Source organism: Maylandia zebra, linkage group LG4, assembly GCF_041146795.1.
Source record: "Maylandia zebra isolate NMK-2024a linkage group LG4, Mzebra_GT3a, whole genome shotgun sequence".
Taxonomy (NCBI): Eukaryota; Metazoa; Chordata; class Actinopteri; order Cichliformes; family Cichlidae; genus Maylandia; species Maylandia zebra.
This window is the reverse complement of record NC_135170.1, coordinates 31,672,057-31,688,115: the sequence shown is the minus strand read 5'-3', so window position 1 is coordinate 31,688,115 and position 16,059 is coordinate 31,672,057. Positions and strand designations below refer to the sequence as shown.

Sequence of the window (16,059 nt, the reverse complement as noted above, 5' to 3'; positions counted from 1 at the left end):
TTCTTTTAATAGTTCAGTCTATCAGGGCATTTGGAGAGGTCACCCATGTGGCTGGGTGACTTTGGCTCCCACATTTGGGTGAAGGAGGACTTTCTCCTCATCAACAATTTATCTGGGGTTCATGCCTGTGGTTGTGTGAGGTGTAATCAGAAACTGGAACAGGAAAAACCAGTCCATGCAATCCAAGATTCCCGGGAGTCCGTCAGTAGTGACTGGACCCATTATGTGACCCATATATTGGCCAGCAAAACCTAGGTGGAGTCTGGACCATGAATGGCTAGACCACTCCCATGGATGGATTGGAGGTGGTGCCTGTATTTGGTTTCTCTGAAATTGAGAACCTACTTTTACCTTTTCCTCCAAAGAGCTCTGCATTCCCGGACACCACACTAATGATCTGGCAACGTTTTTTTTATTCAAGAAATGCCTGGATGAGCTTCATGCAGCACTTCGATCATCTGTGTTCATCCTGGGGTGGAACAATGACTCTGGAACCCCACATGATGCATCCATCTTGAACACCGAGCTCCTGCTGATGCTTGGCACAAGGTTTGCACCCTCCTGCTCAGCTGTTCCATTTCCTGTTTACTATGGTGTGATGAGAAAACCTAAACAAAAACATTTTATGATTTAATATAAACGTCCCAGTCACCAGAAATCTGTTTGTGCAGATTTATTAAACCTGGTAACACAAACTAGACCGAACTCAAGGAACTACCTCAAAATGTCACGACCTCTGGCCAAATCAGAACCATTCATGCACCTCGAATATCCAGCATATTGAAACACAAGTGACAGGTTACAGTCAGGGGTAAGGTAATATAGTACAGACTGTATTATGAATGACACACTTATTTTCCTACTTATTATAAAGCAATTTAGATAGAGCTGATTCAGATAACACGACCTTTCCTCTGGTGCCACCTTCAGATTCAACCAGTTACAGTCTTTATCAGGCGCGGCTTCATTCCTCATGCACAGTCCTGTCATTCAGAAACGTACATGGTAGAAGCACAGGTTTATGTCGTCATCCTACAACCAGGTGAACGGTGTTTGAATGACCATTTGTGGACATTTTTAAACTTCAACTGACACGTTTTAAAGGAAGACACGTCAGGTTACAGAAGGAGGAGAGAACATACCTGCTTATCATCTCATCAAGACTTCGATATCACCCTAAAAAGAAACCAGACAACCTTTGCTTCACTGAAGGAGTGACATCAGACCGAAGAAATCAGGTTTGTACTTTATTTAAAACCTTCTCAATCAACTCATGTTTACTGTAGTATTTCACTACATTTGAAGATACAGGCCATAATTTAGTTGCTGTTTATTCACAGAACTGTGTAATATTACAGTCCAACACTCAGCTGATACTTTTTCTTGATTGCACCAGCCAATCAAGTTTTTCAAGTTTTTGGTTTGTTTTAGAGAGGAGGGAGTGTTTTTCTTTTGTTTTGTTTTTAGGTAACAGGGAACATGGATACCTATCATCCTCTTCATGTTACACTTTTCACGGGATACTTTTTATTTCCTGTGAAAATACCCACTCCCCCAAAAAATTCTCACACGCACTTAAGAAAATACACTACAAATTTTGCATATTTTGCAGAACATGTTTAGACTAGGGTGAAGAGAGGAGCGGTGCTGATCTGATGGTGGGAAAGGATGCTGGACTAACCTGGTGTACACGAACATATAGCAAGAGGGTGCTGGGAGGTGCTGGGAGCACCTGGTTCCACAAAGTCCTCAATTCAAACCTCCAGCAGAAATTTCAAAGGAGGCTGGAGGCATTAAGTCTAAATAGATACTGTTCTGCTCCTTCTTTGCTGATGGAGCTGTGGCCATAAGGTGGTTGTGGCCTTTTGGGGGGAAACCCCAAATCAGATGGAGGTGAAGAGAGCTGTCAAGCTGAAGAAGGGTCAAATCTGATTGGTTTGTGGGACTCAGGAGGCAGATAACGAGTGCCAGCACGCCAAGCCAGTGCAGCTCTATCAATAGCTTAAGGAGAAACTTGGGTGTGGGGGGAGTTTGGTCAGAGCATGGACAGGAGAACCTCAACTGAGCATATGGTGAGAAAGTAGAAGGAGTACTTTTAATGTCCTATATCCAAATTTTGCTTAGAGGAAAGAGAGTCTGGGAACAAGAGGGATGGCTCGTTCACTACTGTGGCTGAGTTCACCAAAGTAGTTAGAGATGTGCACGGGCAACATGAAATCTACCCCCATGAATTGACTTGTGTTATTATTACAGGTTATTATTCAGCTTTGGACACACCAGTGGGTAGTGCCCAAAATGAGCCTTCTTCCTTTTTGAATTTTATCTGAGCTCTCCTGTAGTGATGAAGTGAGAAGCTCAGTCATTCAGGAGGGACTGTCTACTAGCTGAGATGTTTGGGATATGTCCCAGTGGGTGGAGGCAGCTCCAGGATACACTGGAGAGATTATATTTCTCATCTGGCTTGGGAATGCCTCGGTATTCCCAGGGAAGAGGTGGTCACGGAGAGGGATGTTTAGACATGCAGAAGGCATTTCATATAAAATTCTTAAGTGGGATTTTGTACAGCCTTGTAGGAAATTAATTATTAAAGCTGCCCCAAGCTAACTCATTGTAACACAAGCCACATGGTCAGCAACAACAGTTCACCCCGAGCGCTCCAGTTTCACAAAGGAAAGACTGATTTGAAAAATTAAGGACAATATAGCTAAAAGAATTAATACATAAAACCCTTTGATGATTATTTGGACTGTTCTGTCTGACTATTAATGCAGTGTGATAAGTCAAAAAGCCAGAGCAATAACAAAATAAACATTTACCTAAGCAGGGTGAAACCAGCAGATAGAATGAAACCAGTTCCTTAAAACTCCTTTTTATCCTTTAAACAAACATTCATATCAAGCAGCCACTGAAACCATTAACTTATCCTTCCAGTGCTGTTGTGCACACAGAATCCTTACATTGCTTAAAGTTGTCTCGCACAGCTTACCACGTCTTGTCTTTGAGTTTAAACTTTCTCTAACTTGACGGCATATTTTGCAGTGATGTCAGAGTCATATCAGTTAGATGCACCGATAGAGGAAGCGCTCCCGCTGAACTCTGTACCAGGAACAGGTGTTCAACAACCTGAGGACACTGGCAATCAAGTAATCTGTGTCGGTGAGGACTCTCCTGCGTCCTGCTGCAGTGACAAGTACCACAGGAAGCTGGCCATCTCTAGTATCATCTGCGGGTTCTCCTGCTTCGGAGTCCGAGCCTTGATTTATTCTGTAAAGGTAAGTTATTTTCTCTGCAGGCAGGCAACCTGCAGCAAACCAGCATTTGAAAACTTTCTTATGAGGATAAGCATGTTTATATTTGACAAACACCTTATCTGCTACATCTCTTTACAACTATATACACTAGTCATTCATCATGTTTGTTAGGCATGATCTTTAAATCAAAAGTATTGTCACATCTTTACTTCACCAGGCTGAGAATGCTGACAAAGCAGAGAAAGCCAAGCGGACAAGAGAAAGGAGAGCTGCAAAGTATTTAAGACAGGCCAAAAAATGGAGCATCATCTCCATCGTGACATGGGTTTCCATCCTGGTGTCAGCGTCTTTGACACTGGTATTACTGGTGCTGGTCCTATCAAACCTGGGCTTTGATTGACAAACCTCAGTGGAGCACATCCAGGGGAGTGTCTTTAAAGATTCTGATCAACTAGATCACTGAAGCTATGGAGTAACTAAAAGTTACAATAGCCTTAAAAATACTGACTTTGTTTAGCTTGTGCTGAATGCGCTCTAATCAGCCTTTACAAGAACAAACAAAGCTGAAAATCGTATTAAATGTATTAAAACTGTTTGTTATATGCTGTAATATTTATTTGACATTATATGGACATGTGGACAATTCCAACTGCAAATGTAAAAATCCAGCATTGCCTATAGTTACAGAACATGACACAATATTACACATATACATTTGTAAATCAAAGATTACACCTGTTACGCTCCAGTAATTACCCAAACTTTAATACTCTCCATTACACTTTAACTTCCTTACTGTAGATAACTACAGATATTAAGAAAGTTAATGAATCAATCAACAAGCCACTCAATTATAGCAAAGAATAACTTCAGGATTGAGTCTCTACCAGATATAAAATGCGTGGCAGTGATCGTGGCAGTGTTTCATCAGGACATTATGAGGTCCTGCTCTTGGTGTACCACATTGGCATTATTGCATTGTTACTGTATTCGCTTTATTAATGTCAAATGTATATATGCTGCACTTTTATACAAACATTAAACAATTTTATAATAAAATGACTTTTGTGCTCTGAGTTGCTGGAAACATTTTAACACGCACAGAAAAAACCCCCACCAATGATTACAAATGTGCAGACAAAACACCTATTTAAACACATTTTTACAGTTAAGGCAACCCCATTAACATTTGGCAAATATATAATAAACACATATAGGCTGTTTAATGACAAGTTAATACTTGCAATGCAAATATAAACACCACGGAAAAACAGCAGTGGACACTTCCAGTAATCATTAGAAATGCTTACTGGAGAGTCATATTGTCTTTATGGCACATTTAATACAAAAGAAACCTCCACAGTTATGAAATCACGAACACAAACATTTCACTGAGGCTCTGCCCTGAGCTGAGTACAATGACGTATGCAGTCCAAACTACATGTAGACGACTGATTGTACAAAATGTGGTTGTGAAACCGAGTCCAGTGACTATGAATCTCCACCTGGCACCTTGAAGAGTAAATTGTATTCGGCATTTAGTTAATTAAAAAAATAATAATAATAATAATAATAGCTGCCTATATAACCACTTACAATGATGTGGTAAGGTCACAACATCTAAGGTGATTGACTGCTTTCTTCCAAAAACAGACAGCTGATTAGGATTCTGTGTATTAGGGCCATTCTCGGTGAATAGGCTAGCGAGGAAGTCGTAATCCACAAGAACACCAAAGATTAAATTCATAAATTTACAAGAAATTTTAAGGCTGGATCAATTTCATCATATCACAGACTGACACGAATAATTAAGAACTATATAAATGCTGGCAATTTAAGTCGAGAACCATATTATCATCCATCACCCAGACAGACAGAAACAAAACAAAATACAAATTGATCGCAGTTATGCGTTGGGTTTTGCTGCACCTCCTCACTGACATTTGCACCTAAGATTCGCTCTTTACATCTCTGGTGTAAAAACGTAGCCCATTCTTCCTTTGAGGTTATGATTTCAGGCTTTCAATTTTCTTAAAACTGTGACACTTTAATCTCCTTTCCCCCTAAACATAAAAATTTAAATCTCAGGTTTTTTTGGTTTTTTTTTTAAAGTTGCACCTCAAATGGCCCAAATGCACTTGAAGAAATCTGACACAACGTGCATTATCACTTGTCAAACACACAGTTACTGTAAGTGAATGGCACTGAGTCACCCTGACAGGGAGTTTGGCTTTTCATATTGCTGATTTTTTTGCTGATGCTAACAGTTTTCATCCATCATGGACGGATCGTAACTAAAAGGAAGGGACAGCGACGGCAATGATTGAAAAACGACTTACTCTACACATTCTTAACCACGTTTATGAGGCAATACTTTTAACGGCGCTATCATGTACTGTTCTTCAACTTTCAGGCTACAAACACTACAGAATAAACATTCTTCATTTAGAACTTGCCACCAAAACATTTATACAGACTGTGTTGACAAAAAGAGTTGCTGGCACACTCAATCTTCATGTTGAAATATTTATATAGACAGTATTATCTGGTTTTTAATGGCTGCCAAAACAGTCACCTGAGAGGCATCGGTCAGCTGTCTTTCTGATCATGAATCAGCCACAAATTGAGCTGATCCAGCTTCGCACAGAGCAGCGAGTCCACATCCTGCACGCTGAGGGACGGTTCGTCTTTAAGGAAGCCCCCTCGTCGGGTCCTGGAAGTGGAAATACCTGCTTTACTCACTCCGACAAGTGGCTTCTTTGGTTTTCTGACCTCGCCGACCTCCAGGAACTCTAAAAATCGTTTCACACGCCTCTGACCAAACCAGGACTCAGAGCCATTCCTGCGATTGAGAGGCACCTCCTCGAATATGGTTTCCAACCGGCTGAAATGCAAGTGAAAAATTCCAGTCAGGTCACTGAGGTAAAGCAGCAGAAAATTGATTACACACACAAACACACTCACCACACCTTTCTAATAATTATATTAATTTCTAATAGAATGATTCAGCTGATTTAGATTATATGACTTTTCCTGTGGTGCCACCCTCTGGTTAGACTAAGCTTCTTTACTAAACTATACTGTGTCCCAAGCAGGATTTGATTAATGCAGCAAGTTTATACAAGATTGATAGTGATATTTCAAATATTAGGCAATACACAAAGAATATGAAAGTCTGAGAAGTAGTACAAATTTGACTAGGGCTGTGCGATATGACCAAAATTTCATATCTCGATATAAGACATTTATCGTCCCAATAACGATATAAGTCACAAAAATTGAACATTTTCTGTAAATTCTGTGACTCTCGGGCAGCTCGACTTGCGTGAAGTTTTTCCAGCTGGGCGTCGTGTACATGGAGTAGAGTGTTTTAACCGATGCATGAAACGATACATTTTTAGACATAAGTTGTAACGGCTACTGTTTTTTTTGGGAGTATTTATTACACGGCGTGCTGCGGGGAAAAGCCTGTTCTAACGTTTGAGTCTAAGGTTTATTTTTTAGCACCTGGCGGCTCTTTTTTGCTTCTCATCCGTAAACACTCTGCATACTCTTTCATGTGATTCAGTTCATTTTGAAAAGTCTCAACAGGATCTTGAGCTTTATTGTGAAAGGTTTATGTGGAACATAAACAAGCGGACACGCGACGTTTTACCGTCGCTGTTGCTAACGACAAAGCATAAAAACGGACGCTTGTCCGTCAGTAGTGTGGTTATATTAAATATAAAAAAAAACGAGAGAACTTCAAGAAATTAATATAGCCACTGCAGTCACCATCAAAACAATGAAAAAAAAATATTGCCGTAAACAGTTTATTTTGCGACACAACGAAACAAACGATATCGTAAAATGAAACGATAGATGTTTTAATATCGTCATCCGATATATATCGTTATATCTAACAGCCCTAAATTTGACTGTTTTTAAACTCTGTTTGACTTTAGCCATTTATTTGTTATAAATTCCTTCTTCTCCACGGCAAGCAAGCACCAACAACAGGACAAGCAAGCGTAGCACAGAGCTGCAGATCCTGCATGCTGGTGACAGTAAACAGCTGCTACAAATCAACAGAAGTCTGCAAAGCTGCCTGTAGGCTGTGAATAGGACCACAGCAGAATCTTATCTTTGCCTTAAGGAAAAGAGTGGCGATAAGACGTGAAGCAGACATATTCAGAAACGGAATAATTAAGGGAACAGTGGTTGCTTCTCTCAAACTTACCTTTCAGGGGGTTTGTTGAAATTCTTGTTGGTGTAAATTTCTTCCAAACTGAACTCCTTCTTTTTCAGCCTGTAATGTAACAGAACAAAAAGACAAACCACTGCTGGAGCATCTCTATTGATCAAAGAGACATCAATAGAACTCACATGTACTGAAATGCACTGACATAAATTTCCTTTCAGTGGTAGATCAGTCAGAATCTGTCCTACTTTTTTGTCCCAACTGAACTGGAGCTAGGAGAAATCAATGTTTTTTTTATTTTGAAGCAAACCATAGATCCTGAATTTACCAATATATATAAATTTTCTTCTGTGATTAATAAATCCCTCTGGGATAAAAAAAAAAAAAGTCTCTCTGATTCTGATATTGACATATTTAAAAAAAAAAAAAAAAAAAAAAAAGGATAAAATTAATAAAATGAAAATTGCGATGCATTTACCCCAGTCTCATTTCACTCATTATTACATACTGCTCGTTTATAGCGAGCTACCCCTTTCACTGCAAGTTTTACTTCAAGTACACTTTCTCACACATATACTTAAGTCAAGATACACGCTTAAGTCAAGATACACGCTTAAGTCAAGATACACGCTTAAGTCAAGATACACGCTTAAGTCAAGATACACGCTACATGCTAATTGAAATCAAAGCTTGCAAAATAAATAAATAAATCATCATCTGAGCTTTTTGTGCCCACAGTTAGCTTCCATCCTTCAAGTGTAAAAACGCACAACATAACAAAAGAAAAATGCTGGCAAAATATTAAATTTGTTAGTGTCTTAATCAACATGTTTAATAAATAGCACCATGTAATTAAAAAATATATATACACACATTGTGTATGTATACACACACACACACACACACACACACATATATATAAAAACGTGTAACATAACTGATGCCTAGTGATGCTTGAAACAGTGAAATAAAACCTGATACCTATTTATATAGAGCACATACCTGATGGGTTTGGGCAGCCCCATGGGTGTGAGGTTATTTTGAGGCTTGGGTAAAGTTTTCCGAATTCTGATAGAAGACACCTTTCTTCGTTCCTCATGCTTTTGCTCCATCTGTTGAGATAAACAAAGAGATTAACGATTATTTAAAAATACAATAAAGCACAAATAACAGCGGTGATCTCAGAAAAGTATGGCTGAAAGTGGCAACTAACAAACTGTAAATTGTACTGTACACATCTGTAAATACCCCGTCACCTTATTTTAAATAACGTGTACCTTAATTTCAGAATCAGAGTGAGCCTTTTCCTCTCTTAGCCCACCATCTTCAAACTCCTGACTGGAAGAACTTGTCTCCTCGCCATCATCCTCCTCCTCACTCTGTTGTCTCCTCTCAGTCTCACACTCCAATGGATTCCCACTTCAGAGAAATTGAGAGTTAATATTAGCTTGGCATTAACACCTCCGAGCATACTACAGACTTTAACGAACAATGTTACCTGCTGCTAGAATCCATGGCAGCACCAGAGGAATCTGTTCTTGAATGGTGCCATGTGGAGGAGCTTAATGGGGATGTAAGAGATGAAGCGGAGGAGGGAGCGGAAACATGGCTACAAGTGCTGAGACTGCCAGCAACTCCTTTGCTGTCAAACCTCTTAGAAAGGAAAGCCAGGGGGCTCGAAAGGAAGCAGGAAGCAAGAGCAGAGATGGAGGTGCTGGGGGAAAGTGCAATACTAGGAGACAGGTGATGAGTGACAGGGTCGTACAGGGTAGATCTTCTAGATGGGTACACCTCTTTACGAAGACACAGGGGGGCGATCTCCCTCTCCACCTCCACGCTGCAGACTGTGTGTCGTCGAGCCCGCCGCAGGGATTTCTGCGCCTGAGAGACAGAAGGACTGTGGGAGGACTGGTGTGATGTGAGAGCCCTGCTGGGATGTGGTGAGGTCCAAGTTGTGTCATGGGGATGGAGGCAGAGGATTTCTGGGCAAGAGTAGCTGCGTAACAGGCGGTGTGAGAAGTCGTTTTCTGATGAGCGTGCACCTGACGTTGCTAGATTTACATCATCCATTGTGACAGAGTTTGTCACCTCTTCACTTTTGCGTGTCCTACTGTGCAGAACTCGGCATTTTCTCCTTTGGTTATCTGCTTGCCTGGGCTTTATGTTAGCTCTTCTTGTGCTAGACCTTAGCTTAGAGAGACTGACACCCCCATCATTAAAAACTTCAGAGTCCGTGTGAAATATTTCTTCTGCCACAGAAGCTGAACTCTTTAGATTCTTCTGAGCGTGCCTATTATCAATATCATTGTTTAAAGGAGAGTCCACATGAAGTTGTGAAGGTGAAGGAAGGGGTTGGAAATTACTTTCAAAGGGAGTCATTTCAAAATATACAGTCTCCGTTGAGTTTTTACTTTTCCTTTCTTTAGACCGACTCTCTTGAAGGTTGATGACACATTGCTGTGTCTCTAGAGTCCTACTTGATACACATGATTGAGTAGCACCTCTAAGACCCTTTTTGGGTCTCTTAGACAGCTGGCTCAGCCCTCTTATCAAGTCCTTTCCTTTTTCAGCATGTTGAGAGGTATTAAAATCCTTAGGCACAAATTCCATTAGGCCCACTGACAGTACCGATGAGGTAGACACCAAAGAGCTGTCTGATTCTGTCACTGAACTTATCTGATTTGCCGATTTCCGTTTCTGTGGCTTCTTGTTAATATTCCTGCACTTACTTGTATTCTGGAGCTGCTTTATACAAGGACGGACAAGCGCTTTGGACGACGGCTCATCTTGGTTTGTAGAAGTGATTGCTACAGTAGTTTCAAGACCCATACTGGCATCAATATTTACATCAGAATTACTAATAACTATTCTGTTCTGCCTTTTGCATGAAGTAGTAGAGCTTGCTTTGATTTGGCAGCTCATGTGGTTGTCTTCTGCCACACCAGTGCTTTTATCCAGTGAACAAACCAACATAGCATCAGGGGAACTTTCAGTTTGCGAGTGCAACACAGCTTCATTGATTGTACCAAGCATTTCTTGACCAGATTTTCCTTTCCTAGTCGTTCTTGTTGACACAAAAACAGACTGTCTCTGTCTTCCAAGCTTCAGTGCTTCTTCATTAATTAACTCGATTTCTTCTCTCCCTGAAGCTGTGTTTGATAACTCTTGCTTTTGTGTAACTTTTGTATGTGTATCTGGTGTCAGTCTTTTTCTTTTTACAGAGTCTTGGGAATGACAGTTCAGTTTCAACCCTCTCTTTTCTCTCACAAAACCAGAAACTGAACACTTGTCCTGATTTAGCCGCCACTCCTGTTGTTGCAGATCTAAAGTGGACCTCAGAGTCCTTTTATTAACACTGTCATCGAGACTCTTTTGGAGGTTTTCTTGAACCAAGCGGCAGCTTTCTTCAGTCTCCTTCTTTTCATCACCATCGGGCTGAAAACAGTCCATGCCAGGCTGAGGGTAAGAAACTGAGAAAGATGAAGACAGCATTTTTTCAGTGTCACCTGAGTCCAGGCTCTGGTAAGAAAGCTGCTTCTTACTGACCTCTGGGTCAGACTCTTCCTTGAAGTCAACCCTCTTCAAGCCAGATCTATTTCCTGCACGTTTTCTGGAAAGTGGTTTTAGACGAACAGAAGTCTTGAATTTCTGGTCCACCAAAACAATGCACATCTTTGACCTGGATTCACAAGAGGCACTTACACTTGCAGAGGACCGTAAAACGACAGAGGAGCCAACAGACTCTGAAACATCAAGTTGTGAGGGGCAGTGTGGCAAAGGCACTGAGGCAGGTGAGGTTTTTTCCTTCTGGTGTACTGCAAATTCATCAACGATTTCTGAACCTATTGTTGAATCCTCATCAAAATTTAATGTTTTAGAATATTTAGGAGAAACAGTTTGTGTGTTTTGTGCATCTCCTACATTAGTGAGCTCGTTTTGATCAGCTCTGCAGTGCTGATTCTCATTTTCACTTTGTCCTTCAGGATGAAGCGTACTGCTTGGCTCTGAACGCTCAACATCAGCTGTTCCATCAGCCTTTAGCTCATCGAGTCTGTCAGAATGGTCCACTGACGGTGGAGGACTGCTGGCTCGGAAAAGTTTAACAGGACTCATGACTATCTCTGTGAAACTGGCCATCTTTGACTTGAACGACTGAAACAATGGGCCGATCACCCATCCCTTTGGGGAATATGCATTTTCAACAGTGTGTCCAGCAGCCACATCCCCGCATGTATCCATGTCAGATTTGGCGGCATCAAGACTCTCTGGGACATTTTCATCCAACAGTTTAACAACATTTTCTCCTGGAGACAGATTTAATTTCTGCTCTGGGAGTTTTTGGTCCTTTTGCCTATGACAAACAAAAAAAAAGTCAATTTTGATTTCCAGAGAAAGTCAGGAATTGTATAATATCCAAATATAATAACATAATAATCACAGAAATAGAGATTTCTACAGTACAGATAAATGCATTTCATTATCCATGTCATCAGTGATTTTCCCCCTGGAAAATCACTACAAATATTTTATTATTCACTTAATGAAGTTGTAAAAGATAAGATAAAAAAGAAGGCCTAAATCAAGACTACTAAATGGCAATGCACTATACATACTGTGAAAAATCATCAGTCACACTTACCTATTTTGCCAAGCTGCTGTAAAGCCAAAATCAAATCCATCCTGCAAAATAAGAACATAAATATTTTAGAAATAATTTGTAAACATTAAGGTGTGCTTGGCTGAGCATTTATACTAACAAGCTAACATTTAGCTGCTCCTTATAGAGGGAAAGATTTTCCATATAATGTTTTGCATAACTATAACAAATTATTGGGTCTCATGTCCCTCCTTCCTCCCCAGTTTTCCCTTCATATTTCATAAAAATAAATAAAATCACACTGCGTAGATTAAAATTAAGAGAAGCTCATTTTTAAAAATTTGGTGAGACAAAATCGGTTGTAAACAGCTGAGACCAAGTTTGGTAGCTCAGTAACCTATTTAGTTATAAGTGTTGGCTCTGGATTTAATTGTAATACAAATACTCTTCTGCAACGAAAACATTGTTACATTAAAAATCTGCGGTCTGCACAGTATTAGGTCACATTATAACACTCGATTGCTTGTCTATGTCGAATGCAGCAGACCATGAAGGAGGATTAAATCGCTCAATTAACCCTCACACCCAATTCACTGTACAGATCTACTGTACAGCGTCTGTATGCAGAGATTAGACACCGAAAAAAATATAACCGAGGACATGCAGACAGGCCGTCTCAGTTTGTCTTTTAATCTATTCCTTACAGAGCTATGTGATAAGAAAACGTATCTCAGAGAATCAGACAGTTACCTTGTTTTGGCTGTCGTGTGCATCTGTTCCTTCCACTCTCGACTGCTTAGATTGTGCCACTTGCACCTATAAATGAGAGAGATGGTGTGTTAACTGTGATTTATTTCATTACCTAAGACCATCAAAAAGACTTTATGTAAGAGTCCTACCATAATCCCACTCTCTCTTTGTCTCTTTGTGGGGGACGGATTCTGTTTAATCGGTCTCTGAGCCGCTTGACTGTCTGTGTTACTTTGTTTTTTAGGAGTCTGAGCTCGGATGCCTTGAATGCGACCACTCCTTCTGTGGCCAGATATTCCATCATGTGGACGGCTGTGAAAGGATAAAACAAGAAAAAAAAAAGAAAAAAAGAAAAGAAACCCATTTATCCAAGTTATGATGAAAGACATGCAGTGTCACGGGAATAGAAAAGATGCGAAATCCAGCCTGCATAAATATGATAGCTACAAGGCCATCTGACAATTAAAGTTCAACATCCTAAACAAATTTTACACCAAACCAGGTTAACAGATTCTGCCATTTAAATACGTATAAAAACACAGATAATCCCACCTAAGCTCGTCTACCTGCAAGCTTCCACAGATCCACCTGCTGTCTGGAGAGGCTTTTTAAAGCTAAACACTAGTGGTTGTCTGCACTTTAGGGTGCGACAAAGCAAGTTCAACACTATAGCCAGGCTCTCTTTGCATTAGCTGCCTTGACAAAACCTAAAACTTAAGGCTGAAACAACAGGCATCACAACTGTGGGTATGAACGGTCTGTTAACCCAAGGTTCGTGCTTCACGGTCTGTGCAAGCTCGCATAAAAGAAGGCTTTTGATGTATTTTGATCAACCTTTTTTCACACAAAAAAGTGATGATGAACAGAAAATATATTTTCTATCAAGATAATTTTAAAAGTACATATAAAATGACAAAATGTAGTGATATTGCTGCAAAAGATGAGACAAAAAAAAAAATCAATAATCTTGTGAATGAATGGTTTATTATATTTACTTTTCCACTCAACAGTGCATTAGAATTCTGAAACTTTAAGCATTTGAAATTACAGGCTGCTCAATGTGTTTAGATCTGATTCAGACCCATGTCCTGATGAAGGTGATATGGATATCACTTTAAACTATCACCTCATCCGAGTGAAATTTTTTTATTCAGTCAAGAGTATGGGCAGGGTTTGCATGGCTTTATTAGATGGTATTAGCAGGTAAGGTTCAACAGGTTACTTGTATAAGATGAAGTCCTTCATAAGTTAATCTATATCACACTTTGAATCTGTGAAATTTTAAACTACAACTCTGATCATAACCTGCTCTGGCTAGAAAAAAAAAGAAAAAAAAAAGGAACCAACTTCGTGACATTGAAGACTAACTGGAAGCTTAACCCATTGCTTTTGATTCATACTACACCCCTCAGGTTAGGCAGATTGTGCCATTTATCCCAGGTGGCAGCTGAAGACACTTGGATTAAAAAACATCAGGATACTCAAATCTGCAAAATGCATCGCTGTATAGAAGCCCCTTAAATGCCACATATAAGATGAACATTAACACTATTAGTAACTAAAACTGTGAACATTTAAAGATATTAAAGGAATCTGTCATCATTTTAATCTGCGTAATCCCACTATGTGTCTACAGATCATAAAGTCATTGTTTCATAAAGAAAAAAAAGTGCCCTAATGCAAGAAGGGGAAATTATACAAAGAGCAAAATAAAGCAAGAGGTGCCAGGACAACTATACCTGGGAGTGATGGAGGAAAGGGAGAGGAAAGGTGGTGCAGGTTCACTGTGGGGAGGTGCACTACAGAAAGGGTTTGGGGGGATATCATCTTCATCCATTGGACAAACTATCTGAGTGAGTGAGTCAGAGGGATAAGTCAACATCCCCTTGCTCTCTCGCTCTCTTTTTCCCTCTCCTTGTCTGGCCTTCTCTGTAAATAACAATAATGGAAAATAAAACAAACATGCGGGGCACCAAAACAGCACATCATCATTTGAAAGTAAGTCTTGAAATGGATTTTTCACTTACTTTGCTAAACTCTGAGATGGGACTTTATTCTGCAATTGAAAAAAATAATAGCATAAGTTTTTAGAATATATACACAAAATGTCTGACAATAACATAGCATCACAGCAGAAGTCTAGATTTAATATCATATAAGGCCAGGAAAAAACACAGTTAAACAGAAATTTTGGATATTTGATATTATAGCCTACTAAATGATTAAATAAAAGCAACAAAACGTAGATAGGGGCAAGTACAAATAATATAGTTAACGTTAATACAATACAGCAATCACTGAAAACAATAATTGATTATTGTGCATTATAAAAATTCCTATCAACGTGGTGAAAAAAAGATTAATTTCTCGTAGTAATTTTATGCTTAGTTATGACGCAGAAATAATTAGATTTTAAGTGCAGCATTGGCCAGACGTGCAAATAAACGTTTGCTCACAGTACATCATTTTAAAATTGATAAACGCCAATTATAATAGTTGAAATTGCAACGATGCAATTAATATTATAATAAAAAGTACAATTGGAGGCAAACCCTCGGTTCTCAACCTTTGAATTTCAGCTCCCAATCTATGCCAGTCATTGTGGTTGGCATTCCGTATCCTTTCACTTGCGCCTCGAGTCCGTTAGAGAAAAGTTGTCTAAGCTTAGATCTAACATAAGTTGATAGAAACAAGAAAGCAGTAAAAGGGAAATGCACCGTAGTTTTATTGCTATTCCATCACGAAGGAATCCAGTCAGCGGTTTTAATCGAATGGAAACCATCAAAATTGGGTGAGGTCTACTTGCTGGAAATCACAGATTCACATTTAAACTTTTATTTATGAGCCAACGAACGAAAACTACAGCAAATCTTGACTCAACCACTGAAATGGTTGTCGTAATAAAATACTGCGTTTTATCTGAAGTGGAGCCTTAAGACTACTCTGCCAACAATGCATGCCTTGGCTGACGCCGATATTCACAGTGTACGGCAGTCAGTTACGGCACCAGGCAATAGTCGTAGCCAAAGAACTGTCATCTCCAAAGGTTCGACCATTTTTTATCGGGGAGCTAAACTTCTGTTCGTAGTTTAGCCGCAAATTGTTATAGCAGCTAAACAGGATTAAAGAAACTTACCTGAAATGATAAGCTGGACCGCAGCGTAGCGAACTGACCTCACCGTAAACAAGACATGCAGTAGCGACGGCGCCCTGCAGTGACTCGAAGATGTTATCCGTTTGTACCAAACATCTTAGGCAGACGGATTGTCCAATCACAGCTC

The 16,059-nt window shown here is 39.7% G+C and overlaps 1 protein-coding gene and 1 long non-coding RNA gene across 3 annotated transcripts; one reads left to right on the top strand and one right to left on the bottom strand.

Moving 5' to 3' along the window:
- Positions 1 to 963: 963 nt before the first annotated feature.
- On the top strand, positions 964 to 3,847 carry LOC143418406 (uncharacterized). Its single transcript, XR_013098406.1, has 3 exons — positions 964 to 1,238; positions 3,040 to 3,272; positions 3,469 to 3,847. It is a non-coding gene; the product is annotated as an uncharacterized LOC143418406 (long non-coding RNA).
- Positions 3,848 to 5,552: 1,705 nt separating this feature from the next.
- Positions 5,553 to 16,059, bottom strand: prr14 (proline rich 14). Of its 2 annotated transcripts, XM_004552452.2 has the most exons (11): positions 15,915 to 16,059; positions 14,806 to 14,834; positions 14,518 to 14,707; positions 12,928 to 13,090; positions 12,779 to 12,844; positions 12,071 to 12,111; positions 8,930 to 11,782; positions 8,709 to 8,850; positions 8,434 to 8,543; positions 7,471 to 7,539; positions 5,553 to 6,135 (listed from the first exon to the last, which is right to left on the bottom strand). In XM_004552452.2, exons 3-11 carry the CDS (start codon positions 14,658 to 14,660, stop codon positions 5,841 to 5,843), a joined length of 3,882 nt encoding a protein of 1,293 aa, XP_004552509.1. In that variant the 5' UTR covers positions 14,661 to 14,707; positions 14,806 to 14,834; positions 15,915 to 16,059; the 3' UTR covers positions 5,553 to 5,840. The 2 variants fall into 2 exon arrangements, with proteins under 2 accessions (XP_004552509.1, XP_076739517.1); XM_076883402.1 differs by lacking the exon at positions 14,518 to 14,707 and having other exon boundaries at positions 15,915 to 16,057.

Excerpts from the sequence above, each read along its gene's own strand:
- prr14 (XM_004552452.2), bottom strand. The coding sequence starts at position 14,660 with ATGTTGACTTATCCCTCTGACTCACTCACTCAGATAGTTTGTCCAATG. Across the intron at positions 8,544-8,708 it reads ACTCTGATTCTGAAATTAAG|ATGGAGCAAAAGCATGAGGA; the intron begins GTACACGTTATT and ends TTATCTCAACAG. Across the intron at positions 7,540-8,433 it reads GGGCTGCCCAAACCCATCAG|GCTGAAAAAGAAGGAGTTCA; the intron begins GTATGTGCTCTA and ends GTTACATTACAG.